The sequence below is a fragment of the Xiphophorus couchianus genome, chromosome 9, assembly GCF_001444195.1.
Source record: "Xiphophorus couchianus chromosome 9, X_couchianus-1.0, whole genome shotgun sequence".
Lineage (NCBI taxonomy): Eukaryota > Metazoa > Chordata > Actinopteri > Cyprinodontiformes > Poeciliidae > Xiphophorus > Xiphophorus couchianus.
Window position 1 is genome coordinate 15,444,537 of NC_040236.1, and position 27,695 is coordinate 15,472,231.

Here is a 27,695-nt window from a genome sequence, read left to right on the forward strand (position 1 = left end):
AACACTAATTCAAACTGTACCTGAAGGCAGCACAAATACCCCCCATGTAGTGCATGTACTTTATTTTACATCTGATAACGCAGGTTAAGCTGCTCTCAGAAAACGCAAATTATCTGTGTTGCAGGTGATTTGTTAACCTCAGCTTTTTAGTGTTTTTTATTCCTCTGAAACGCCACTAGATGGCGGCGCTGAGCCACATCTCGTTGAAAAATGCAGACTCAAGAGATTCATCGATGCAAGATGAGACATAATAAAATTATTTCGATTGCCATTTTTCTGCAGTGAGTATGTTTAACGAATATATTTTTAACCTAAGTAGTTTATATATATATATATATATATATATATAGTTAATACAATCTTCTTTAGGATCTTTTTGAATTGAACCAAACTAAGTTTAGAAAAATTAGATATATTAATTTTAAAGAATTGCTTGGGAAATGTAGGTTTTCAAAGAAAGTCCGAAGTTATTCTGCTTTTTATTCTCCAAGCAGAAGATTTGGGCGGTAAAAACATTTGCTAGCGTAAAGTTTGGGCTGAACTTTCCGCTGGCAAAAAAAAAAAGGGTAAAAAATAAACTTGAAGTGGAAGAATAAAAAGAGACAATATCAGTAGTTTGACTGCCCACCAACAATGTAGCATGAAGTTATATGATAAGATATGCATCTTATCATAATTAGTACAGCTGCTACAGCTTCCGACCCAGATCTTATCCTCCCACAGAAACGCGCACCCAGCCCTTATTGGCGCTCCTGAATCCTGCAGATCAGCGCAGCGATCTGTCAATCTCGCAGAACGAGAGCGGCAGAATGGGATGCTGAGTGACTAAAGACGATGCTATGGATCAGGCTTTCAGACGCTCTCCTGTTCAGTTTAACATGATATTTAAACTTATCATGACCCTTATTAAACGACTGAATAAGGTATATTGCCACATTTTCCTTTTACTGTTTTTTATTTGACTCGGCTAAACCATTTTTGACTGGCTGTGTTTGAGTTTTGGAACTATTATTGTGATTTATTTTCTTGCTATATACGTCCGTAGGGAATGTGAAGAAGCGTCCAAGGGTTGCACGGGGAAAGCCGACTGATCGATGCACCGCTCCTCAGCGCAGGTAGGGATGGTGAGCCGCTGTCAGACCCAAACCTTCCCGGACATCACCGGCTTGACGTTCTCAGTGTTCGGCGGCAAGGCGGAGGAGATGTGCGCGCGGAAAGGCTTTGGATCGCAGATCTACAGGAACTCCAGCGACGCTCACAGCATGAGCTCCGCTTGCCCGAAGCGACTCATCGCTCAGTCCGAGGAAAGGGCGCATCTGACGGCCAAAAGTGCGCGCTTGTGCCTCCCTCTGCCGCCGCTCCAAGGTAGGCTCATTCAGCGCCAGCAAATGTTACAGGGATGCTGAAGGGATTATTTATGGCAGTGGCGACTGAAATAAATTCAGACGCGTTTATGTTGCAGTTGTATCATTTCAAATGGACCAAATTTGATTATTGGATTTGAACTTACCGAAACGTTCTTATTATTGTTGCAGCTGAATTGCCCCATAAAGCATCCTGTGATGCAGATGTGTTTTTGCAGTTTTAGATTAGGCTTGATAATTAAACACAGAGCTCCCTGGGATTCATTTGGCTGTTCGTAAATATCACCAGAATCAAAGTATCCTCCCTGTCACATCTAAAGCCATGTGGAGCTATAGCCTGAGTGTGTTAACAAGGCATAACAACGTTCTCGGAAGTAGTAGATTTATTTTATTTTACTTTCTTACCTCCGTTATACAGAAAGCTTTGCACGTTGGAGTTGTGATAGGTATTACTCCTAAAATAAACTCATGACAATATTTAAAAATTCTCCTAACACGGGGATTAAAATCTTTTAAACAAGGATCATGCAGATGAAATGAGCTCTTTCTATGACTGAAACCTTTAAGTCTCTGTGGAAGCCTTCTCCATGCATCCTGACAAAGAGCGGGTTGATGTGAGAGGATTGGGGGTGGTGGTGGTAATTACACTCCCTAAATTATGATTACCCTGAACAGAGTTTTATATTAGCAACCCTCCTCCTCTCAGCAAGAAGAGGATCAACAGATTTGATTATTGTTTGTTCTCCTCCAAACACAAACCATATGTCTTCTGAATGCGCCTCGGCATTTATGAGTTCTCTCGAAGCGCAGTTGTGCCCTCAGCGTCCTGAAAAGCAGAATGAATTGCCTCATTGTCTTCTGAAAAAGGCCTTTGAACCAGCTTCCCGTAAATTGTGGGGATGTGTTTATGGATGATGCTGTGTGGATTAAAACTGAAGCAGATGAGTATATTTGTGCTGAGTCTGGGAAGTTTTAGTGTGATATTTAAAAAAAAAAGAGAGAAAGAAAAATCACCTTTCTCTTCTTTTTTTTGTTTGAGAATCATAAAATTTCCCATGATTTTATTGTTGCATAAATTTAAATGTGACCTTTTTAACTTTGTTCTCTGTAGCCTCAAGTCATTTTTTTTTGTCTGATTTTATAGTTTCTTTCGGTGAGCACTGACTATGAAAATGATCTCAGTACTCATCAGTCTTTTGTATCACGCCCCATTTCAGACTGATCGTATTACATACTCCCATTTGGGGACCGCACAGATTTTAAGCATCATTATCAATCATTTTTAGATTTATAAGGGGGAAAGCAAAGGAATCTCTGAGCAAATCCAGACTCATGTTTACTTTTATGAAGATAAGACAGTGGAGGAAGAACTTGCCTCAGACTGGAGATTTCTGACCTCTTGATATGCATCCTGTGATTGTGAAAAGTAAACTATAACTGACTGATGAAAGTGATTCAGATGTGAGTGATGGTGTTTCATGTAATCCTCAGAGATAAAGGCTACAAGGTCAGACGTTTAGACATATATTTTTTTAATGATGCCAAACTTTTGTCTCCACATTTACAATGGCCTGTGAATGACTGTGAAAAGACTGCTTCGTGGTTGGCTTTAATTTTCAGGTGTCTTGTGCTCATCTGTTCAAGCGATTCTAGGTATCTATAAACACCACGGGAATGTGCAGTTGTCATGTTGTTAAGGGAGATTTTGCTTTCCAAAGATATAATCATGTTTTACTCCAAAAGCCGCATGAAAGCCAGACTAGAGTATACAAATGCAAACATGGAAACAACCTTCATATTTTTACTCCTGTGGTTAAAGAGAGCAAAAATGGGAAGTATTTGCCCATAATGATGATTGTTACATTTGGAAGAAAAAGGTGAAGCTTGTAAACCAGCTCAACTGTAAGGTATGTCATTGACAACCTCATATTGTGTGGAGGCTTTGCTGCGGCAGCGACTGGTGCACTTCATCAACCAGATGGTAACATGTGGAAACAACATTTGCAAATATTGAGGGGAACACAAAGTCCATGTTTTGGACTAGACGTCACAAAGTTCTTATGTCGGCTGCTTAGAAAATTCCAAAAAACTGTGTGTGTGAGCAAAGTTCCCTACGATCCGACTCAGTTCGGATCGTAGGGAACCGAACTGTCAAACCAGTTCATTTCCCTAAACCAGTTCTGTCAGGAGGAATGGGTCAAAAGTCCAGCAAACTATGAGACATGAGAAGCTTGAGGAAGGAAGCCCAAAACATTTGATCCAAGTCATACAGTATTAAAAAGCAGAGCTACCAAATTCTGAGGAAATGAATGAACTTCAGAACATTAAAGAAAATTAAAAATAATTTCAATTAATTCTGGCATGTAGGAAATGGAAATAATTTTGGTAATCCTGATGTAAAACAGGAAACATGTTAGTGACATAAAGTAGTTATGAGTGTTTGTATACTGTGTATGTAAATATCTAGTTCCTACTGTACCTGCAATTGTGAGTATTTGATATTCCACCTGAAGCCTGAAGGCTTGAATGAAACATGGATTCTATTATTTAACAGCCTAATAAATTTTCTCCTGGCACCAAGCGACGGTGCAGAGTCTTGGAGCGTTTTTGAGGAAAATGTTTGTTACACACTCCCTCCCTCTCATTAGAGTGTTTAAGACTTAATCGTTATTGGCTCTTTTGTTGTTTATTTACATGCATCATTGTGTGACATATTTCTGGAGTCTACACGTTGCACCACTTAGTGCGAGAATCCAACTTCTAATTGGAGTTGTCCCAACTATCAAAAACGACTTATACCTTCATACTACACTTGCATGTGTTTTTGTGGTGAAGTGGCATTGGCCAAAATGTAAAGATTTCCTCAAAACTGACATAGTTTCCAGCAGGATTTGTCGATGTCAGGCTGCAGGGCGATACTCTGTTATGAGAAACAACCAGCCATTACCGCTCCGCTTTGAGCCTTTGCACTGTCAAGTTCCTAATGACAGCTTTCCAGTAGCTTGTGAATAGCTTTTGGCTGCGAGTGTGCAACATTTTGGAAAGCAGAATACCATTAAACGCCTGTAATTGTGTCAGCTATTCTAATCAAAACAGTGCCGTTCTTTTTTTTCTAAGCAGAAAAAAACAGATTTTTGTGTAGTGGGAAATTAAACAACACTACATACAGTAATTGTTGTAGTTTTATTAGTCTTGACTTTTTCTAGAATTCAGACTTCATTGTGTTTAAAACTAGCAAACAAAATCAGCAATATATGACAGCTTTGTCTAACTGAACATTTATCCTAATGCCTTCTTCTGCTTTAAAACATTCCTGTGTGTAAATATTTAGTTTCGTGTCACATAGAAAGTTTATATGCATGTAATTTCAGGAAATGTTTAGTTTGTTAACTGGGTTTTATTTTCCATGTATTGCAATGGATTTGAGTCTTAAAGTTGTTTTCAGCTATTCTCAGTAAAGGTTTAGTTATATAAGGTTTTGCAGAATGCATAAATTTTGAGGGATCTGAAAATATGTATAGTTATGTGTAGCAAGAATAGTTCAGGTTGCAGCACAAAGAGCTGTTGTTACATCTAAAATTGGTGGGTCGATCATTGTATTTCTCTCCAGCTTTTGTTTGAGCACAAGCTTGTGTGGAGTAGAAAAGTCAGCATAATACAGGCTAACTACTGAATCTGATATGTCTGCTCAGCAATTTAACTATGGCAGCAAAAACTGGAGTAAAGTCTTACTCAGAAATATACAAGTCTCAAATTTAAAAAAAAGAAGAAAATGTACGGAAAGTTAACTGTGCCAAAATAAACCATCAGAAGTTTCCTAATAGTAGTGGAGCAGCTACAGCATAAAAATTATTACTTAGGTTTGCTGTGTTAAGAAAGCTCACATTTAAGTTACTTTAATGTAATTTATGCCATAAATGCATAAATGCAATGCTTTTGTGCAACTCATGGTAGAACCTTTACTCAAATTTGCATTTTGTATTTTCAGAGCATTGCTACACGTTGTCCAATCTATCCTATAAATATCTTTATGTGGTTGACAAAGTGAATGTATCTCTCAATAATGACAGCTGGTTATTTGGTGCCAAAAAGTGCATCATTATTACTGTTAAGGAAGATCGGTGACAAAGATTTGCACTTTCATTGTAGCTCTGGGTCATTTTAGGTTTGTGCCTGTTATGTTACCTTGGTCCTTTATCTTTTATCCCATGGCCCCTGAGTGCCTGAACCCTCAGTTTTTCCTGTTTTGTAAGCTCAAACACAGGTGTTATTATTAGCTGTTACAATATTATATGGCAATCAAAGCTCACCTACTGTAGTTTTTAGAATAATGTAATTTTGATAATATTGATGGATGGTATTCCTTATTTTTTCCACAATATGACTGTGCGTTTATAATGATCAGAAAAGCCCTTATTTGTCTTTTCTTTGAGCAAAAGTAGCCCTTTGTCAAGCAGCTGACTGCGAGTGTGCATCATCAGGTGGGGGATGGGAGGAAGGCATTATTCTATCCTCCACACACAGAAATCAGTGATTTAATAGGTATTGCATTTAAGTTAATAGAAAATGTGAACTGTGGAGTTGTTTAAACTGTATTGACTAAAATAAAGCATATAGGTTCAAGCTTACAAGTTCAAGGAACTGTCCAGAACCGTCCCTCCAGAAAGCTCCACCCTGAGCTTTATCCTAGAAGGATTTTTCTAGGATAAATTTCTAATTATTGTAATCTGTTTTTACCCTGGCAGATGCAGTGGAGGCTAAAAAGCAGTTGAAGAAAGTAAATCTGGTTTCTGCAAAAAAACCAAAAACAAACAAACAAATAAAAAAACCTTTAAACAGAAAACACTTTTGCTGAGTTGCTTTTCTTTTCTGCTTTTTTTTTTTAAGTAAACTATCTACTGCTATTACAAGACATTTAGCACCTAGATGAAAGGGAATATTCAAACTAAAACTGACAGCTACAAATCAGTTCTTTATGGTTTATCCGCCGAAGTCGTGTGAAAATTTTGAACATGGACGTGTCTGTTTTTCTCAAATTAGAACCATGATGGTAGCATTCTTTCCCCGAGTTTTCGCACCCGTCACTACATTCCCAAGAGCCGAAGAGCCTCGGCCCACGGCTTTGCGTGCTGCATGAGCTCAGCAGTGAATTATGGGCAAATGTGAGCCCCGCTGCCTGGGAAGGGCTCTTGCAGGGTGTAATGTTTGCAGCATGTTCCACTGATTCACAAAGCGCATTGCCTGGTGATGATTCTGCAGCGGTATTCCTGTAAACTCATGTCAGCTTGAGTTACTATGGGGGAATGCTTGGTAATGGAATTGAAGTGATTCCTGAGTCACATTCACCAAAGCGGGAGAGACGGAGAACACCGATGGTCTGGCATCTGTTTTGGCTGAATCATCTCAATCAGACTCTGCCGGAGATGGACACGATGCGAATGGAAACATGAAATGTGTGTCAGAGGGAAGGGAAGAGTGTTGCCTCAGCTAACAGTAGTTGGACTTGGACAAAGAGAGAGAGATTTATGGGCGGTTATAGCAGTTTGTTTGCTTGTTCAAACCCTGAAATAGACTCAAATCTGTGCATTTTTAGCTTTCTGTTGTTTTCTGTCTCCAGTGTAAGGAAGGTCAGTTCTCCCCATTCTTTTGTGACCAGCGTGGTATGAGTATGGCATCTTACGCTAACCAAAGGCATTCTGGCTCTGATCCTGCCAATAAATCCAAATAGTCACACAGCAGAAATATGATTTGGTTTGAGTTAGTGTCGAAATACCTCTTGAATACCAACAGAAATGTGCTCTGGGCCTCAGCTTAATCTTAAAAAAAAAAAAAAAGTAACTGCAGTGTTGGCTCAGATATGTCTTCATAAAAAAGTATTTTTAGCTTGCCTTCAGAAGCGCTCGCAGAAGTTTCACAAACGTTTTGCTGAAAAGAGGAATTAGTTGCCAAGTTTTTTTTTTTTTTTTTGAATCATTTCGCCTTAATCACGGGAATGTTCACTCTTTGTTCAGAAATGGAAAGAGACTTCTCTGATTCTGACAAACATGCCTCAAAGCTGACCACATGTCTATAGACTGTGCATTACTCATGCATTTTCAGACAGCAGTGACTCCTCTCGCAGACCTCTCTCTGTGTGACTTAGCACATGGGTGGGTTTTTGATTTACATCTCGGCGGTGCCACTTGCTGTTCTTGGCCTGACGCTGCTGTGTTTCATCAAAGAAAAATCCGCTCCGCTCTGACTGCAGCAGCTAGGACGGCCGTCCGTCGAGGTGCTGACTCTGCCGGAGGAGTTGCTGGGTGGGGGCTGAAAGCTGGAGGCCGTGAGAGCTGGCAGCTACACAGGCCTTTCAAATGTATTCATGCTCTTTAAGATCTTTCCCATTTGGTCACGCTAGAAGTATAAGCTTCAGTGTATTTTTAGGGGGTTTAATGTGAGGGAAGATGTGGACGTAGAAGATTACGGAAAACAAAATCTAACAACTGTGAGTTGCCGGCCCCTTGTGTCACAAAATTATATAACAACCATTTACTTCAGCTGGAACTGAAAAGTTTCTACCAGCTTTGTGGACTTAGAGATTTAACTTTTCACAAATTCTTCCTTGCAACTTAGCTTGATCTCATGAACGAGCTTCTGTGAACATCGGTTTTCAAGTTTTGCCACTGATTCTTGATTGGTTTGAGGTTCGGACGTTGATCGGGCGATTCTAAAACATTAACGTGCTTTAATCTTCTCCATTCTGTTCTAGCTTTGGTCGTTGTGCCTATTAGATGATCCTCTGGCCTAGTCTAAAGATTTATGCAGCCTCGGTTTTTCCTAATGGAGATCATGATGCCGCCTGGTAAGTGCATCACAATGGATTTGGATCTTCTTGTCACTTATCCATAAAGACCACATTTGGAATACACAACCAATAGCTGTCCTGTTGACAGATTATCCCACCTGAGCTGTGGATCTCAGAAAATCCTCTAAAGTTGCCTTGGCTGCTTTTCTGATTCTATTTGCCAGTTTAGATGGGATATTAGAATGTCACAATAAGTGGGGATGAACACAAATCTACATCTCAATTTTCAGATTTGAATTTGTAAAAAATTTTTGGAAACCATAATCCTTCTTCCACTTCACAAAACGTCATGACAATTCATTACATAAAATCACAGTAAGTTGTGTTGAAGTTTCTGGTTGTTATGTGATCAAATGTTAAAAGGTTCAAGATGTATGAAGAGTTTTGCAAAAGGCATTATGGAAACTGGAACTGAAACATGGTGGGAGACTTTACTCACCTCCTCTAAGAAAGGTGGAAAATACAGAGATTGTTTGATGCTGAAGTCTGAGCGCTGCTGAGAAAGCTCCCCTATCGGCATCATATTTACGAGCTTATACAATCAACAATCACAACAGATAAAAATGCTGTAAACACACCATCATTCAAGTCTGCTTCATTTTGAAACCCTCCAAATGCTGAGGCTGGACTTGTTTAAATTCCCCTTTGCTTTACGAGGCCAGTCATGTTGGAAAGCAATCAGGAAGCCAATCAAATATTGGCTTCAACTGAGTGGCCAAAAACAAACAGGCAAACATGATGAAGCTGAGGCTCTTTTAATGCCTTCATTAATGCAGAGGAGAGAGCAGCCAGAAAAGCTGGAGTTTTATCCTCTCTTGCTCTGTCTCGGTCTCTGCCAGGAAGCTGCCACGGGGCAGTGCCCAGCCAGCTCACTGCTTCATTGGCTGGTGCAGCCCAGGAGGACTATGAAAGACATTATAAAGTCTAACAGTGCAGTTTATATACTTTATTAGAGCTCGTTACTACAGAGTTCTGGTAGAACGAGTTATTTTGTCGTCACATGCACCAATGTAACTTCCTGCTGTGATGAAAAACGCTCTTTGCTCTCAGTTTACCTGTGAAACGCGAATCTCCAGTTTGGCGTGTTTCACTTCTTTACTGTTTTGATTTTGACTAAAATGATCATATGTGCATTAAGACTTGGCAGAGATTAGTTTTTGTTGATTACGGACTCAGCGGTGAGCCAAGTTGAATCAGTCTAGATTTGTTGAATTCCCGTTTTAAGGAGAGATTGTTAGAGAAAACCTATGTGGTGTTGATCACGTGGATAGGTCTTTAGTTAAAGAATATATATCTTTAAACTTGGACAGGTTTTACACCATTAAAGGAAAACATTTGGTAAAGAGTTGATTGAGATTGACAGGATGGCTGTAGCTTTTATTACAGCTTAGGCTCAGCTTTGTAATTCGCATTGCTTATAGAGCTAAAAGTTCCAACTGGACATCAACAAGCCTCCAGATGCAATGATTTGAAGATATCCATGTGTCAACTGGACATTAACTGGAATCGGACTTTTGTCAGATGAGATTAAGATTATACTTTTGACAACATAGGTGTGTTTGCTATGGTGAATAAGTGGATCTGTGACGCTGTGGGCCTGTTTCTCTTCCAAAACGAGACTGTTATTTGAGTGTAAAATATCATGAACTCTTTAAAGTATCACATTTTTAAAATGTGTCGAACCATGCCAAAAAAACTGACTGTTGGTCTGTGTTCAGCTGGAAAATATTTCTAAACATTAGGGAAAACCACGACAGAAAAAGTTCATCTGAAGAGAGGAGAGCTCACTAAAGGACAAACTATGATCTATTGAGAATGGTGAAAGATCACTCTTTCTGTATGATCCATTAATATACAGAAGACCAAGAGTTGTTCTATTAGCAAATGGGGTCTGTACAAAATATCGACAACAGGGGCACCAAAAACTTTGCCATTGGTGAATTTGTTAAAAACGCATATCCAGAATTGACAAAAGATCAAGCATTGCATTGCAATGACTTACATTATGCTGAAACATCTTGTTTTTTTGTTTTTGTTGTTGTTGTTTTTTAGGATAAGTTGAATATGTAGGGTTGTTTTTGTTTTTTTATTTGGTCTGCATTGTTTTCTCGTCAAAGTCACTCTGAAAAGTCTTTAAAGGATGTTCTGCTGTTTGAAGTGTAATTACTGAGGGTAAATGCAGGACTCCTTCCCTCCGTTAGTAACTGGCCTCATGTGGGTTGCTCAGAAACTGTGTTAAATGGGACCATGTTGCACTGAGTAATAACCTCAGTATGTACGTTTTATTAACATGCTTAACATTCCCCAGAAGACCAAGAAGTCAGCTTCTACAATACACCTCTTTAATACAAACATCATGTTGCGCACTTACCACACTTACCAGTCTCGTTGTGGGCTGTTTGAAAGGGGAGCTGATTAGTGTGTTTAGATTAGAGTGTTTTTCTGCCCGGGTGTTTGGGGCCAACATGGGCTTTTTGAACTCTGAGAATGAAAATTAATAAAGCCATTCTGTTGTTGGCTAATTACAGCATTGACGCTAAATAATAGTTTTGTGTTTGGCTTGCGTTTTGAAGGGTGCTGAGGTCAAAGCCTGTTGCTACTCTCATCGCCCGCTTGTCGCACGCTTTAAATGAAAAAAAAAAAATCTCAGCATTGATGTACAATACAGAGCAGCTGATGTTTTTAAATGAAAGATTTAGTCATTTGTAAAATATATTTGAGTATAATTATATTTGTAAAGTTTAAAAATAAAATCAGTGAACAGGTTCGGTATGTTGGCAAATATTTTAAGATAAAAAAAAAAATTAGAGATGCATTGATCAGCATTTACTGGACCGATATTGATTATTGGTTGGTTTGGACATCTTATCTGGCTATTTCCGATTCTCAACAAATACCAGAGTAATAAATGTGCTGCAGGTTTTTTGACAGAGGCTGTAGTTTTGAACTCAATACAAATTTAAGAAACTACAAGATTCTCCCATTAAAGTGACAATAATCACTGTCTGATTTTTTTGATTAATCTTAATGAAATTATTATGTATTGTATTTATTGATTGGAAATGATTGGAGCTCTTAGTTTGGATGCATTTAAAGAGGGGAAGACTGATTTCTTAATATTTAAGTTGTTGACCAGAGCTGATCAATGGAGAATCGGCCTATTTTGTTCTTTAGTTTCAGTTTTAACTGAAACCTTGATTCTTGCATCAACATCTACATAAAATGCTTTGAAAAAAACCCTTATATGATTTGCATCTAATGAAAGTCATCTCATACCTGTTGTAGCTGGCCTGATAAATATACCGTCTCACCTCACTATGGGGTTAAACATTTATGTGAAAACCATAACCCCGTCACACAGTGCTTCATTCACCTTGAAACTGATATACTGAGATTTCCAGGATTCAGCACGCAGCTTCAATTCCCTCCAAAATATCCTTCTTCATAGCAGGAAATGTCTCCTGTATATATCACTTGGAGTTTTTTGATAATGTCTTTTTTTTTTTTAAATATGAGTGTCCTGGCTTTTTTCCCAAAGTGTCCTCACTGAAGCTCAGTCACAGATTTACAAAGTGCAGACAGAGAAAACGAGAGCATGCTGTCTTCAGTCTGTTGTGTTGATCTAACTTTTGCCCTTAAAAAGTCCTATTGCAGCACAAGTTGGCTAATACCAATAAAAACACTAATCAGGCTCCCTCAGCTTGCGGTGACGGTGATCTAATATGAATCTGAAAGTTGAAATGAATTAGGCGGCGTCGGAGCCCTGACAGCCAGGTGCTGAACACTTGGCCTGGTGCGTTAGAGCCTCAGCCAGTTGGAAAAGGCTCTGCAGGATTTATCTGCACCCTTTTCCCTTGACAAATTATTTTATTGTTCCTACACAGTTGGTTTTGATTCAGCCTTTGGCTAATGATAGGCTGAGAGCATGTGTTCTGTTGTTGTTCCCCTATTAAACCCAGTCAGACTGGAAGTGTTCACACGTGATGGCATGCTGTCATGCAATAGAAGTCAGCTAAAACACAACATTCAAGCTGCTTTATATGTGCCACAGTGGCATGATCTCAATGTGCTTAACAGCTTCTGTAAATTCTCCCCTTATTGAACTCCAAACCACGCTTCTGAAATCTTTAATCACATTCCTGATTGTGTCTCTCATGTATCGGGACAAGCGAAAGTGCTGCTTCAGAGCTGCAGATGGAGGAGGTAGGCCCAAAGACTGAGCTGCGTCCGAGCGCTGCACTCTAGCTGACCTGAGCGCTCTACATCAGGACTGGGCCGCTAATCTTTTACAAATGTTGGAGTCTCCGTGACAGGGCTCTTGCTGAGACAGATTTAGTCAAAACAGCGGCGCTGTTCCTGAACGCAGCCTTGGCCTCCGGCCTAATTCAGACGCCTGATTAACAGATACCTGCTGCTTGTTCTTTAGCATTACACAGCCCACTGCGCTCTGCTGTGCTAACTGGACTTTGACAGCGCTTTCCATTCTGTGGAAGAGTGCTCAACCTTCCGCTTTGCAAGCTTTTCAGAACTGATCGGTGAAACGACACAGAATCTGTTATTTGAAGAAGAATAAGCACAGAGACACTAAACTGAATGTTAAAAAATATTTTACGTTTTTTAAAAGTATCGTAATTTGTTTTCTTCTCAAAGCATTCTTTTCAGGTGAAATTGTGATTTATTACAGTGTGAAAATAAATCCCGCATTTCACAAAAAAAATTATTCATTCTGACAACCATAAACCAAAAAGGCAGGGTTTTTACCGTCTGGCTTGAATTGTGAATAAAATGATGGGAGGTTGCATCATCTTTGTGTTTCATGCCAGCTAAGAGATGAAAGCACCAAACGTTTTTCTACCAGTTGTTCAAGGTATGATGAATGATGGGCTATGATATATATTTAGTGTTACAGCAATCAGATAGCTGATTTTCCCTTGACCATTGATTAGCAGGTCAACTATTAAAAAGTAGTTTTCTCTTTATTGAAACAATCTAAACCAAGAACTTCTATCCTTTTGAGTTTTTAAAGCATTAAGCAGCAGGATATACAAAGACTGAGTTTAATTTCAAATATCAGATAAAAGTTAGGTTTTTAAAAAATAAGCATGGTTAACTTTTGGTATCCTTTGGTATTGTTGCATGTAAAACTACTACTTCTATCAAAGAATATACCTTTTCTTAGAATAAAGAGAATAATTATAATAACATAAAGTGGGAAATGGTAGATCAGATTTGAGAGAAAACCAAAAATTAGAATATACCTGAGTGATGCCTATCCAACTATATTAAAAATACTTTAGCTCAACTTAGTCTCCAGTGTGAAGTAATCTCAATCTGCAATGTGATAGGCATGACATTACAGCAACTCAGAATTACAGCCAGAGTCTCTATTGTCAAATTAATTCATTGCTGAGTTTGTAAGAAAATAGAAGTTGCATCCTTTATGGCAGTGAAGAGAAAGAACATGTAGGGCTTTCACTTTTAAAAAAAGAAGTAAATATTCACCTTCATGATGGCTTAGGAATTCGTCAGTGGCCATGACTTGATTGGAACAATTATTCAGTTTATTATGACATTTTGACTTTCCCATGCATCATTAGTTGCTGCTATTTATCACCACATCGATTTAAGGAAGAGTTTAGCAACAGCAACGATTAGGAAACACCTGGTGGAAATATCAGTCTGCTGAGCTCATCATATGAACTACCTCTCAGTCCAATACTCCTAACAACGACATAATGGTGAAACATCGTGATGACATGAAGAAGAGTGTTGGAAAGAGTTGGAGCTTCTTAAAGAGACAGAGGCCCAATTTCAAGGTGTTAAACTGAGAACTGAAATTTATTTTGGGTTATGTCTAATATATATATATATCATTTTTATAAAAACTGAGGATAACATAGTTAGTTGATTGTGCTATAAAATGGCAAAATGGAAAATACATAATACTCCCCCTTTGAAAAAGTGCTGTGCCTGCTGGCCATGCTTCATACAGATTGATTGAAGCCAAAGGTACTCAATCGATATGACTCATTGATAATTTGACCTTTACCGTATTTCATTGCAGTTCCAGTTAATCACAAAGAAGTTGTTCTTTAGCTTAATGATCTTTGCTCTGAATTAAACGACTCATGCTTCAGTGACTGTCTTTCATTGACAACTGTCTGGAGAGCAGGAGGGTCAGATGACACAGACAGACAGGGAGCTGCAGCATTAATCACCGTCTTTTTATGACTTTAAGCCTCACTGTATAGGTTTAAAAATACTTTTGGAATTGCTTTGGGAAATACGCATTTGTTAGATAAACACTGCAGCTTGATAACTTCAAATTACATTAGAACTTGCCTTAGCCTAACAATCATTATTGTCAAATGACTCTTAACCTATTCCAACAAGAAAAAAAAAACGAGTCTGAGCCTTAACCATGAACAAAAAAGCTACTTTCATTTCAATTGAAAAGCAGTTCAGCATAGTCCCTAAAACCGCACATTAACAGGAGTCAACAGGCCTTGTTAGCCATGGCCTTGATAACTTCAACAGTAAATGTAATTGCATAGTTTACCACAGCGTCCTCTTTTACAGCTCCAGTCCTGTCATATGACAAAAATTTATGGCCAGTCGAGGCAGCTGTAAAGATGCCAGTCTTCTACAAGCCTCAAGTGCTTTGAGCCGTGAAGGAGTCCAGCGAGAGAGGCAACGCTTCAATATATGTACACTGCAGCTTGCCAAAATACACTCATTTAACAGCACAAAAAGACTTGCACAGAGAGCCCACATGTTTATGTTAGGGATGATGTAAAATGGCTAGAATTCATACCTCGCATCACTTTTTTTTCTTTCAAGATGGCTTCTCTCAACTTTTACAAGCAGGGAAACAAACATTTGCATTTCAAAGTTCTTCAAATAAAAATAAATGAAAAGCAAACTCTTTTATGGGTTTGGAGACAGTATTGGAAAACAGGTCAGGGGCAAAATGAAGACTTTTACGGTTCATAAAAGAGCTTCACAATGAGTGCCAGCTAATGTAAAATGTTTGACACATGGTGCAGGCCAGAGCCCTTCGAGATTCCCTCCATTCTCAGGTTCTCTGGCCAAAAGCAACCAAACAACAACACACGATACAGGCCAAGCTCCAAATGCAGAAGGATTCCTTTAAATCCACTTACATACCACAGACCAAATCCAAAGAACAACAGACCAAGCTTCTTTACTTTTCCATTTGAATTTATCCCACAAGTTGATGTAGATATTTTTACCTGAATATTTTAATGTTTTTTCACATTAAAACTGAAACCTGCAATCCATTTAAATATATACCAACACATCAACACAAAGTACATAATATCATAAAGTGAAAATAATGACACATGGTTTTCAATATAAAAAATATTAAAAGTTTGTCATTTGAAGGAAGAACTCCACACCAAGTGTATTGCAACTTCTAAATGGATTTCATTCAGGATTGCCCAATATTTAGCATCATCTTTCTTCCCAAGAGCCCTGATCAGCTTCCCTGCCTTTGCTGAACAGAAGCATCTCCACAGAATGATGCTGCCACCACCATGTTTCACATGGAATGATATATTCAGAATTATTTGTAGGGGTTATAGGCCGTTCAGGCACTTTCCACAGCTTTCTTTTAACAATAATTTTCTTCTTGCTGCTCTTCAAAAGGGGACAAAAAGTGCAAAACTAACAGTTGTCCTGTTGACAGATTCTCTAAAATGAGCTGTGGTTCCCTGGTGCTCATCTGGAGTTACTGTGGACCTCTTGGCTTGTTCTCTAATCAATGCTCTCCTCATCCAACCTCAGTTTAGTGCAATGGCCATGTCTCAGTAGGTTTGCAGTAGTGTCACACTTTCTTATTTTTATTTTCAGGTGATTTATTGAACAATGTTCTGGGAGATGTGGAGAACTTGGTGTATTTCAAATAACCTAACTGCTTTGAACTTCTCTACAGCTTTATTGTGATCTGTCTCTTTGGTCTTCTTGATGCTGTTTATTCACTAACACTCTCTAATAAACCCATGAGGCCCTCACAGAACAGTTGAATTCATACTAAGGTTATCCTTTGGTGAAGTACAGGCATCAGAAAAACTTTGAGTTTCAAATATATGCAGAATAAAACAGAGTATAATTTAGTGTTCTTCTTTGGCCAATTAGAACATATTTTCTTCTACAAATATGCTCACAAATTTATGTCCAGAACGACAAGATTCTATTCATTTTGGCCAGAGGATCAGCCTAAATCTACAGGAAAGACCGTCTTTACAAGCATCCTAGAAATAGCCTCTAAGCTGAAGTCCCAGTATGTAGTCTTTCTCCGAATAAATCCAGGTTTGCTCAGTGAGGGTAAGATCAGCGATCCGAGCAGGCCATGCGATCCAAAGCAGGACTCTCTGTTCTTCTTTATAAAGTTAGTCTTTATGACTTTGGCTGTACTTTTAAGTTCAACATTGTTCCGTGAATTTGGGAACAATCAAATATTTCCCTGGTGATGATAACCTCTGGTCAAGAACTACAAATACAAACTAACATTTTTCGCTTTCCTCAGTTTTCTTTGTCAGAACTTTGCATTTAGGAATCAAATAGACCTGAAATCAAATCTTTATCTAAACTCACTTCAGCTGAAATTGCTCTGCGTAGCCTTATCCTGACTGTTCTTATATTAAAGTTTGACTTATTTAAATAATGTTAATATGATTTATATGCAAGGTTTGTAGTGATGTAGATTGAGTGGTGCATACGAACTAAAAAATAAATTTAGGTTCCAGATCATTTAAGGGTATTTATGACACAAAGGATGTCTCTCTGTGGCTGTTTCAAGGCAGAGACCCATTCAGAGCAGAAAACCCAACAAAAGGATTCTTATTACAGCCGTTAAATAGGAGAAGAGAAAACAGTTGAGGGTTTGAGTGCCTGGGCATCTAAAATGCTTACGCTCTCAGAATATATTTGCTCATAAACTCTTTGATGGTGGCCCTGTCCGTTCCAACACACAGGGCTCCTGTCTGTGTAAATAGCTGTCTATTGACCTCCCACCACACATGATTTAATATGTTTCCATAGGTGTCATTTGGTACCGGTTTGGGTTTTTTATGGGTCCTGCTGTGCCTCAGTCCCTGCGACTGCGAGGGCTCAGTTGTCTGGCCGTCACTTCTTAAGCGGTGACCAACAGAGAGCTCTTCCTGAGGTTGTGGATTTACTATGAAGTGAGCTGCAGCCCTGTCACTCTGCTCACAGCAGCATTATGGATCTCTGTTTGATGTTTTTGGTCTCATATAATTTCTGGTGGACTGTCCATCTCGAGTTACCCCGAGGGCATGGTTGTGTTTCTGTGTGTTCTCAGATTTGTGTGTGTTTGCGTGGTTTTGGGGGGGTGATCCTCAGTACCCAAGCCATTGGTGAATGAGGACTCCCCACACTATAAAAGAATAGTATTGCTGACTTCCTTTGGTATGTGTGGTTTGAAACTCAACACAGGTTTGTTCAGTGGAAAACCTGGGGGCCCTTTCCTATTTGTTCTGTATATTTATGAAAATCACAGTTTTTTGGTTGGCCTTTGAGTCAAGAAAAGACAAGGTATTGTCATTTTAAAAACAGTTTTTTGTCCTTTTGTGAAAAAGTGCTGCATATTTGCACATTTTATTAGTGTTAGCTTGAACTGCTTTTTTGTTATAGTCAAAGCAAAGCTTTAGTGTAAGCAAAATCATATTTGTAATGTAAACTTTTGGATTTTTCACCCTAATGTACAATTGATCATCTTTAACTTTCCTGCTAGACTGGCTTTAAATTTAATCTAATTCAAATAATAATAACAAACAATTTTATTTATAATGCCCAAATAGCCTTTTATATCTCCAAACCTCTAAAGACACATTGACACACTGATGATGGCAAGCTACTGGATTGTAGCTACAGCTGCCCTGGAGCAGCCTGACAGAAATGAGGCTGCAATTTTGGCGCTTCTGATTTTCCCTTAATCGTAAGTTTGTTGCCCAGGGACACAAACAATGGCAGGTCAACCGGGAATCAAACTGGCGATCTGATTGTAGGGCAAACTACTCTACCCCTATGGTTTGTTTTTCACAGTTTCACAGCAAGGTTTTTTTTTTTTAATTTGTGTTTGTATTTCATTGTAAATTATTATTTAACTAGATAAAATTGCAGCAAAACAATTCCACATTCTACTGATTTTACAGATAATCTGTGGGGTACCCCAAGGACCTACGTATGTTTGCACCATGTTTTTCGTTTTTTTTAAAATGTAGTTTAAAATATATACTATCACTTGAAACATGAAGCACTTGATAGACTTCAGTTGGTAAAAATGCTACAACAAAACAAAGAGCTCACGTCACTTCAGTTTTGACGTCAGTCCAGCGGTTACCTGGTAATCTTAAAAATTCATTTAGTAAAAATGGAATTGATTGTAGATATTTCTGAAGTATGCTTATATAAAACTGGAATGTGAAATTCTACTTTGGAAATGATTGGAACACCTTGGAAAGCAGTTTTTAGAGATCGTCAGCGATGAAGTCAGGTTCTTTGGGTATTTTACGTCTTAAATCATCAGAGTACCTCACCTAGGCTACCCAACCGAGGGTGTACAGTCCCCGGCATGTGTCCAAGTGCTAATCATGCTAATCCAAACATCTCCCCTCTTGCTTCACAGTCACCTTGTGTTTTTTTATGTTTTAGCAGCCTTAGTAATGTTTCTAGTGGGTCTTTTTTTCTCACAACCCTCAGATGCCAAGGAACCTAAATACACGGTGCACAGATTGCCCTGAAAATCCCTGCAACCCAACTCAGGTGGCCGCAGCAAGCCCCCCAGCCGCTCTCCCTGCATGCATCCACCAGCTCCAGGCATTTGGCCTTATTTTGTTTGTGGGCCTCCGCCATCCAATCTTGGAAATTAATTTTATCCTTCTGTTTAGGATAAAAATAAAAAAGGCTTTAAAACTTTATGGAGAAGCCATGTGGAGAAGCTAGAGTAATTTTCCTCTAATAAGGAAGAAATTTTCAGGAAGAAAATTTCAGGAAGAAATTTTACCATTGAATCAAAATCTTTTAGCTCTGACCAGTCTTTTGGTAACACATATGGATTCTTTCTTTTGCATGAGATACGTGTAAGAGACAAAGCTACAAATTTAGAAGCCAGTGACAGATGATACCTTAATAAATCCTAAAAATATCTCTAATTGTTTAAAGACTTTATTTTCCTCAGAGAGCTCACTTTTCAGTCTAAATTTAAACCCCAGCCATCTCGACTGATATTTGTTATGGATACTGCGGAGAGGCACAAACTCCAGCTTCAAACAGGAACTTCAAAAGGCAAAGGAATTATTATGCATACTCCGAACATATCCTTTTCACTAAGCCCTATTCTATTATTCCTCTATTCCTGTCTGCTCTAGAACAACAAGTTTGAAAGAAGTAGGAAGTGAAACTGGAGTCTTCTTCTGGTTCTCCAAACATCTGGTTTGGCCCTCGTTTTGAACAACGAGCATTCCCTCTGAGTGTAACAGGAGGATATGCTTGCTGTGTGTGTAGGTAACGGAATAATCATTTTCAAATGTTTCCCCATCCAAATGTGATCTAATTACAAACACTTAAATTCAGCCTCTCAGTCGGACCACCGACCTTCAAGGGAGTTTTACTCCAGACGTTTTTCTAACTACTCATTTGATTCTCCCCCACTGCAGCCTCTAAGCCATTAAAATATATACAGTAATTGCTGCAAAGCGATCTCTTGTTTTACAGAAGTCGCATAAATTCCCCCTCTTGTCAAGCTATAATAGATGGTAGTAGGTGGTGCTGGGCGAGAAGAAGAGAGAGTGTCTGTCAGATGCGCCTTGATGTGTCTGCTCCATGGAGATACTCTTGTGTTGTGTGGTTGCATTTGGCCAGTGTCATTTCCGAGGAATTTCCTGCCATCTGTGTTCAGTCGAATTCCCTTACAGATCTGGGTCTGATTGTAAATATTGGTTTCTGGCTGAAGAGATCTGTGAGTTTTGCACCACCAGCCCTCTGGACCACAATGAGAAGCTGCTGACAGGAGATTGGTAAACTGAATAGGCTGTGTTGCTTTAAGATCTGGAAAAAAAATATTTACCCAGTAAATTGGTTGTTAAGGCCTTAACTGACTTAACTATTCTTAGCACTGCATTATCAATATCAGGGCAATAATTTGTTTATGGTTGACATTTTTGGTAAATATCAATATAAGAGAGCAAATATGTGCAATGATTTGCACTATTGATTTATGACTTTCAACACTCATCTCCAAACTTATAGTATGCAAAGAGCACAGTAAAACTTCTTAAGTTCTATTATGGTTTGGTATTTGCTGCGTCACTCTTGCCACTCATTTATCTTTATCTTTATTAGTGGATAAAGGATAATGAACTGAGGAACATTAGCATTTTAGTGTTAGCATCATGCTAGTGCCGTTTTAATGTAATATTGTTATTCCATTTAAATACATTTTTTATTGACTTTATTATCCACAAGAAAGTGTCTTGGGGTACAATAAATTTTTGTAGCATGTTCTTGGTTTAAAATAGCCATTTCTCCTTAGCGCAGTTAGTATGCTAACACTAATTTCCTCCACCAGTTTTTTAAGATCCAGCTATTGTGGGCACGGTGTAATTATTACGGAGCCCTCTAGGGGACATGGGGAATTTTTTTTTCTTTTGCGTTACCTCGCAATACTTTTGCGTTACCTCGCAAAACTTTTGCGTTCCCTCGCAAAAGTTTTGCGTTACCTCGCAATACTTTTGCGTTCCCTCGCAAAACCTTTTGCGTTACCTCGCAAACCTTTTGCGTTCCCTCGCAATACTGTACTGATCAATTATGCAGCATAATTGAATACTGCAAGCCTTTCCTACGGTGGGCGCCGTACTTTTTGCTTTAATATAAGGTTATGTGAGGTTTTTCCATGAATGTTAGTATCTTTTTGTGAAATATCTGAAGTTTTATATCTTTCTTTAGGATAGAAAGGCACCACAAACCTACGATATAAACAGAAACCTTCCGTAAGTAGGAAAGAAATAAAAACACATTATAATTTGGACTATTTCTGAGTTATTATCGCGGGTAATAAATCATCTGACAGTTTTGATTGTGTCTCTGTTGTGTTCTAGTCTGAATGGTTTAAAGAGCTGCTTTCAGTGCCGCTCCATCTTAGCCTTAGCAGACATAAACATGCAGTAAAAAATAAATCGATTTTCAATCAATGTTTTGCACCAAACAGTTAATAATAATAAACAAGTTTTCACTGAGGCTCTGTAAGAGCCATATAAATGAAATAAGTAATTATTGATATGACAGGAGCAGCGGCTTTGACACTTAGGTGTGTCGACGTGGGAGTGACGTCACCAGGTATGAATGGGAAGGATACTGGCTTTGTGTGTATTAGGAAGCGGTGAGCGGGGCGGTCAGTCCTTGCAAAGTTTGGAGCATAATAATCAAAATGGAATAAATCGATAATTGTGACAGAACAAAGAAAAGGTTTGGAGTTGATTGATACACGGACAGATGAGATTCCCCGAGTTAACCCAGTGCGGCCCTTTACCATCATTAGTTTGTCGTGTTTTTAATAATAAAAACTTGTTAACAGTAAAAACTGTTTGGTGCAAAACACTGATTGAAAATCGATTTATTTTTTACTGCATGTTTATGTCTGTTAAGGCGAAGATGGAGCGGCACTGAAAGCAGCTCTTTAAACCATTCAGGTTACGAACACAACAGAGACACAATCAAAACTGTCAGATGATTTATTACCGGCGATAATAACTCAGAAATAGTCCAAATTATAATGTATTTTTATTTCTTTCCTACTTACGGAAGGTTTCTGTTTATATCGTAGGTTTGTGGTGCCTTTCTATCCTAAAGAAAGATATAAAACTTCAGATATTTCACAAAAAGATACTAACATTCACGGAAAAACCTCACATAACCTTATATTAAAGCATAAAGTACGGCGCCCACCGTAAGAAAGGCTTGCAGTATTCAATTATGCTGCATAACTGACCAGTACAGTATTGCGAGGGAACGCAAAAGGTTTTGCGAGGGAACGCAAAAGGTTTTGCGAGGGAACGCAAACGTTTTGCGAGGGAACGCAAAAGTATTGCGAGGTAACGCAAAAGTTTTGCGAGGGAACGCAAAAGTTTTGCGAGGTAACGCAAAAGTATTGCGAGGGAACGCAAAAGTATTGCGAGGTAACGCAAAAGTTTTGCGAGGTAACGCAAAAGTTTTGCGAGGTAACGCAAAAGAAAAAAAATTCCCCATGTCCCCTAGAGGGCTCCGTAAATTATTGACGTGTTTTCAAAAAAGCTAACAAAAATTAAATTTTTTTAAAGCTTGTACCATTTGTATTATCAATGTAAAATCATTGCATGTATTAAGTGATTTATTGTTTGACAATAATAATAATACTAATAATAATAATAACAATGGTAATAATAATCTGAACAAAACCTGAAATAGGTTTAGAGAATTTCCCAATTTAATTAAGTTGAAACAAGAAAGCAAAAAAGAAACAAACATAAAAAGAGTAATTAAAACTTTTTGACGCATATCAAATGTTTATAACATTTCAGGAAGATTTTAAAATAAATAATGTCCAAGATTACTCCTTCAACTTGACAAAACCAAAAATATTACTGGAGTTGATTTTTATGTATTTCTGGAAAATAAAATAACACTTTTATCATCACTAGATTCTCTTTTTCCTCTAGTTTAATGCAGAGCGTAGTTTATTTTTGGTTACTTTAGCGAAACTTCACTAAGTTCAGATTCAGATTCTGACTGGGTCCAGCCTGGAGTGTTAGTGGAGCCATCTTTGTTACAGTCTATGCTTCTGTGACGTATTCCTTGTGCCCAGTTGTGATCCAGAGCACTCTGGCAGTACGTTAGGTTTAGAACTGCTCCACATTTTTCCTCATCAGTCTAATCTCAGTGCCAATGAGTCTCTTAGCTGCAGAAAACTCCAGTGTCCTGCATACAAGGTGGATGCCTATTGTCAGCAGTCAGTGGGTAAGATAAAGAAAAGAAAAGAAAATATGCTAACTTCTCAAAAACTCTTTTATTGTTATTCAATCTCTTCAGAATGTAAGAAGAAAGGCAAAAACACTTACTTTTCTGATTCTCTGTTTTTTTTGTCAGGATGACCCTGAATAATGTTTACCAGTATTATTTCGGAGGACCTGGCCGCTTTGGTTTGAGGAAAAAAGGCTTTTGTACTAAATCCATGGGTTTATTTTTACGGCAGATTTATATACACTGGCTATTCTCATGAGACAAGTCAAGTAAGCTTTAGCACATATACACACACCTAACGATAGTGTCTAAATGTGATACTTATATACATACACAGGTGTTTTCATTTTCTAAAATATACAGTATGTCTATTTTTTATTGTAGTTTGTAGAATTTAATAGGTTGTTGTTAAAGAAATTTCTTTTTTAACCAAGTCAGTTCTAAAACTCCAGACTGGCTAACCCGTCCTCCCACACATCAGATGCTCCAAACAGAACTGTCTTGTGCGACTTTGAAGCCTCTCCTGGTCCTATGCCAATGTATCCGCTCTCTCTACTTGACCTAGGAGCCATGTTTTGGCTCTACAAACACGTCTGTCACCAAACTAGACATTTCTGTCACTCCTGCTTCCTGTTGTTTTTAGTTTGGGGGTCCTTCAGGTCCATCAAGTCTGGCCGATGCTTCATGCAGAGCTTGGCGTTTGGAGTCATGTGGCTTCTCTGTTAAATTAGAGGATGTGGTTTGGCTCAGTGCCGCTTGTAAAACTTTGATTGTCTGCGATAAATCCTGGCCATGTACAAATTTGTGGGCACAGTGTATTTATTGCAGAGATTCTCTGCACAGAGTTGTTTCAGCTGGTTTGTTGAGGTGCTATTCTTATGATCTGTAGGTGTTTTAACATGAAAAAACTTTTTGTTTAGAAAAATGAAAATTAAAAAAAAAGCTATGTTTCAATGTGTTTATCACTATTGCCACTTCTTCATGACCTCTCTATTTTGTGTTTCTCACAACTTCAGCTGTTGGAAAATAAATAAGGAAAACTATCTTACACCGAGAATAATCTAGAGTGGTTCTCTGAAGTGTCACGTCACTATTAAAACTCCCAAATTTTGGGGATTGAAGAAAATGGGGCAAAACTCTTTGATGCAGGAGTCCTGGGCTCGATTCCCAGCATGGCAAATTTTCTGCTCATTTTTCCTCTCAATTATATGCCAATTTTATTTTTTTTAAAGTAAGAACATGATGAATCCTTTTCAAAGCTTCTCTCACATACTGTAACACATTCAGCTTGCGCAATTAAACAAGAAACCAACGAAGAAACAAAGAAATCGGTTTTGACATAAAAATGTACAATAATCCAGTTATATCAGTTTTTGCTCCCTTAAACCAATACATTGTTGAAGACAGGTTTCCATACAGCATTCAGTATGTGGAAGGTGACTGAAAGGAAGCCACATCTTGACTTGTTAATATCTCCCTTGCAAAAGTTCTCTGAACCCGTTAAATTGTGAGATTATCTGCTGTTAACAGCCATCTTTAGGTGAAAGTCTGACTAATCCAAACCAAAACTTTAATTCTGTTGATTTGGAAGTACGCTTGTACACACAGTGATGCTAAAATGTGAAACCCATCTTCATCCTCAGCATTCAAGGCAGACACCTGAAGGTTTCTGGTTAAAACTGACTGGTATTTAAAACTGTTAATAATTTTAGCACTTTGAAAGAAACAAAAAACAAATACAAGCTCTGTGTGTCTTAGCCTAATTAAAGTAACTCCACATAAACCAACAGACCAACACCATGTTTCAAAGTGGGCAGAATTTGCTCTTTATGATGTTCAGTGTTAGTTTCTGTGCCAAAAATACTTTCCAATTTTGTTGCACAAAGCTGTGAGTTTAGTCTTCTCTGACCATAACTCACTCACTCACTCACTCACTCACTCACTCACTCACTCACTCACTCACTCACTCACTCACTCACTCACTCACTCACTCACTCACTCACTCACTCACTCACTCACTCACTCACTCACTCACTCACTCACTCACTCTCTTTGTTTTTCTTATTTCTTTCTTCCTTATTTTCCTTCCTTTGTTCTTTCTCCCTTCCTTTCTTCTTTATTTGCATGGGGACAAGTGTTAAGCATAAACAAAAACAGAACACTTAACATTTATAGCCTTAGTTAATTTGCAGTGTACGTCCCCTGATGGGCCTTTAACAACATTCTTTCTTTCACACGGTTTTAGGAGATTTTACCCAGGACTTAGTTTTTCTCCTTTGCTTCTTAGACTTGTGGAGAATACAGGAGTCTATTGTTGCATGAAAAACACAAAACGTCCTTGTTTTAAATTCCTGCTGCTTCATCTGTGTTACTGTCAGGTTCTCTGCAGCCTTCTTAACCCATTTCCATGCTTGTCTTTTTAAAGATTTTTGGAGAAGCATCAAGTTGCACTGTCTCTAGTGTCCCATATTTTATTTAGTCATAAATGGCTGTCTTCATGGTGTGATGATCTATAAAGAATATACTTTGTAACCTTTGGTATTCTTCTCCAGACTGATAGCTTTGCATGATATACTTCAGATGTGTTGTAACTTCCAGAAAACAGAAATCCTACTAGGAAAGTAGAATGTTATTTCGAATTAGTCAGATTCAATATAATTCTCAAGTGTGAACTCCATAAGACTGAAAGTAGCAAATGAATCAAAAGTTGTTTCAGCAAAATATTAGTTCAACAATGTGCAAATTTATGCAACCAGGTCATTGCAACTTCCTTTTACATTTTCTTTTTGTTCTACTGTTGAATTGTAGACAATACATTATAAGTGGAAGTAGGTTTAAAATTTATGATGGCCTCATTTTTTGACATTACAAAAATCTTGCATTTTAACAAGGGTGTGTAATTTCAAAGCCACTCTATGTGCATAATAAGCATTTCAGATGAAAATTTTATTGAGGTGTTTTAAAGAAACACATTCTCTATTTATTTACAGTATGATCCTCTTATTGCACCTAAAGGCCTGCAGTTAGAAATAAAGCATTAAAACTTACCATCAATTTCAATAGACTTTGAAGCACCAACACTGTCAAGGTGCCACCACCAGGGGGTGACAAGCACTAGGGTAAAGTTTTAATTATGTTAATCAGTAAAGTGATTGGTTTGCAGCTTTTTGTAACATTTTACTACGAAATTCACTTTCAGGCTGTGCAGAAAAGAGAAAGATCTCCACCTCTACCCAGTGACACTTTCTCCGCTGTGTTTGTGTTTTGGCTGCCAGTATTCCCCTCTCTCTTAGCTCTGTTAAAGGTGCTGGTCTTAGGATGTGGTGGGCTTAGAGTCTGGCACCGGAGTGGGCTGGCTGGGGTGGATCAGTGGAGTTGGTGGTGGATTGGTTTATTACTTCCAACTATCTGTTTGCGTTCCTGACTGTGGTTTGCACTTCTCCATTTGAAGACCCTTGTTTAATGTTGGACTCCTGTTTCCCATCAGGTGCTCCCATTCTGTAAAAGGCAGGAGAGATTATTTGTTACACTGTGCTCATCAGTGTATCTCCAAACTGGGGCTGTTGGGTGTGGACCAGTCATTTCCACATAGAGGACTGTTTGTATGTCTGTTCTCACTTTCTAATAAGTCATATTGCGTTTTAGCCAACAGTTTTTGCTCTTGTCAGAGGAATCGTAAATGTGAATTTTGGTGATAATTGTGTATATTGAGCTTGAGTCTGTATATTTGGCTGCAGAAATGTGGATATTACAGCACCTTTCAAAAGTATTCCCTCCCTTGAATCTTTCTACATTTCATCACACTACAACCACAAACTGTAATGTATCATGTTGGAATTTTATGAGCTATAACAACAAAATGAAAATCTAAAAAGTGTGGGGTGCATTTATGTTTCCCCATTTAAATGCAATTCTTTCAGAGTATATCACTAGCAACTCTATATTTAGAGAGTGAAATTTCTGCCCATTCCTCTCTGCAAAGTAGCATAGTCTCACTCAGAGTGGATGAAAAGTGTGAGAGCAGCAATTTTGAAGGGTTGGCATCAGTTTTTAACCTGGATTAAGTCTGGACTTTTTATTGACTTTGACTAGGACAACAAAAGCATACTTTATTGGAAACTCTTCTATTGTGGCTCTGGCTATATATTTACATAGGGTTCTCTCTCTACCCAAGTCTCAGGTTTTTTGCAGCTTCTTACTGGTTTTCTTCCAGGATTGCCCTGAGTAAATCAACTATATTTCCTGTTCCTACTGAAGATAAGCATAATGCTGCCACTGCCATATCTAATCATAAGGATTGAGACAGTTAGGGATGTTATTTTTTCCCACAAAACAATTTGCATTTAGAGATTTATGACCAGCATAACACATGTCTATGGTATCCCCCAGCCTAACCTCTCCATTTAGCTGTACAACAAGTAGTGAAGGCTGAATACAAAAGCATACCA

General features: G+C 38.3%; 1 protein-coding gene across 2 annotated transcripts in view; it reads left to right on the forward strand.

Annotated features, from left to right (window-relative positions):
• Positions 1-742: 742 nt before the first annotated feature.
• Positions 743-27,695, forward strand: part of glis1b (GLIS family zinc finger 1b) — a 91,574-nt gene continuing 64,621 nt past the window's right edge. For both annotated transcript variants that reach the window (XM_028028225.1, XM_028028226.1), the window contains exons 1-2: positions 743-923; positions 1,046-1,365. In XM_028028225.1, coding sequence (XP_027884026.1) covers positions 1,095-1,365 — 271 coding nt within the window. In that variant the 5' untranslated portion in view covers positions 743-923; positions 1,046-1,094. The remainder of the gene's footprint in view (positions 924-1,045; positions 1,366-27,695) is intronic.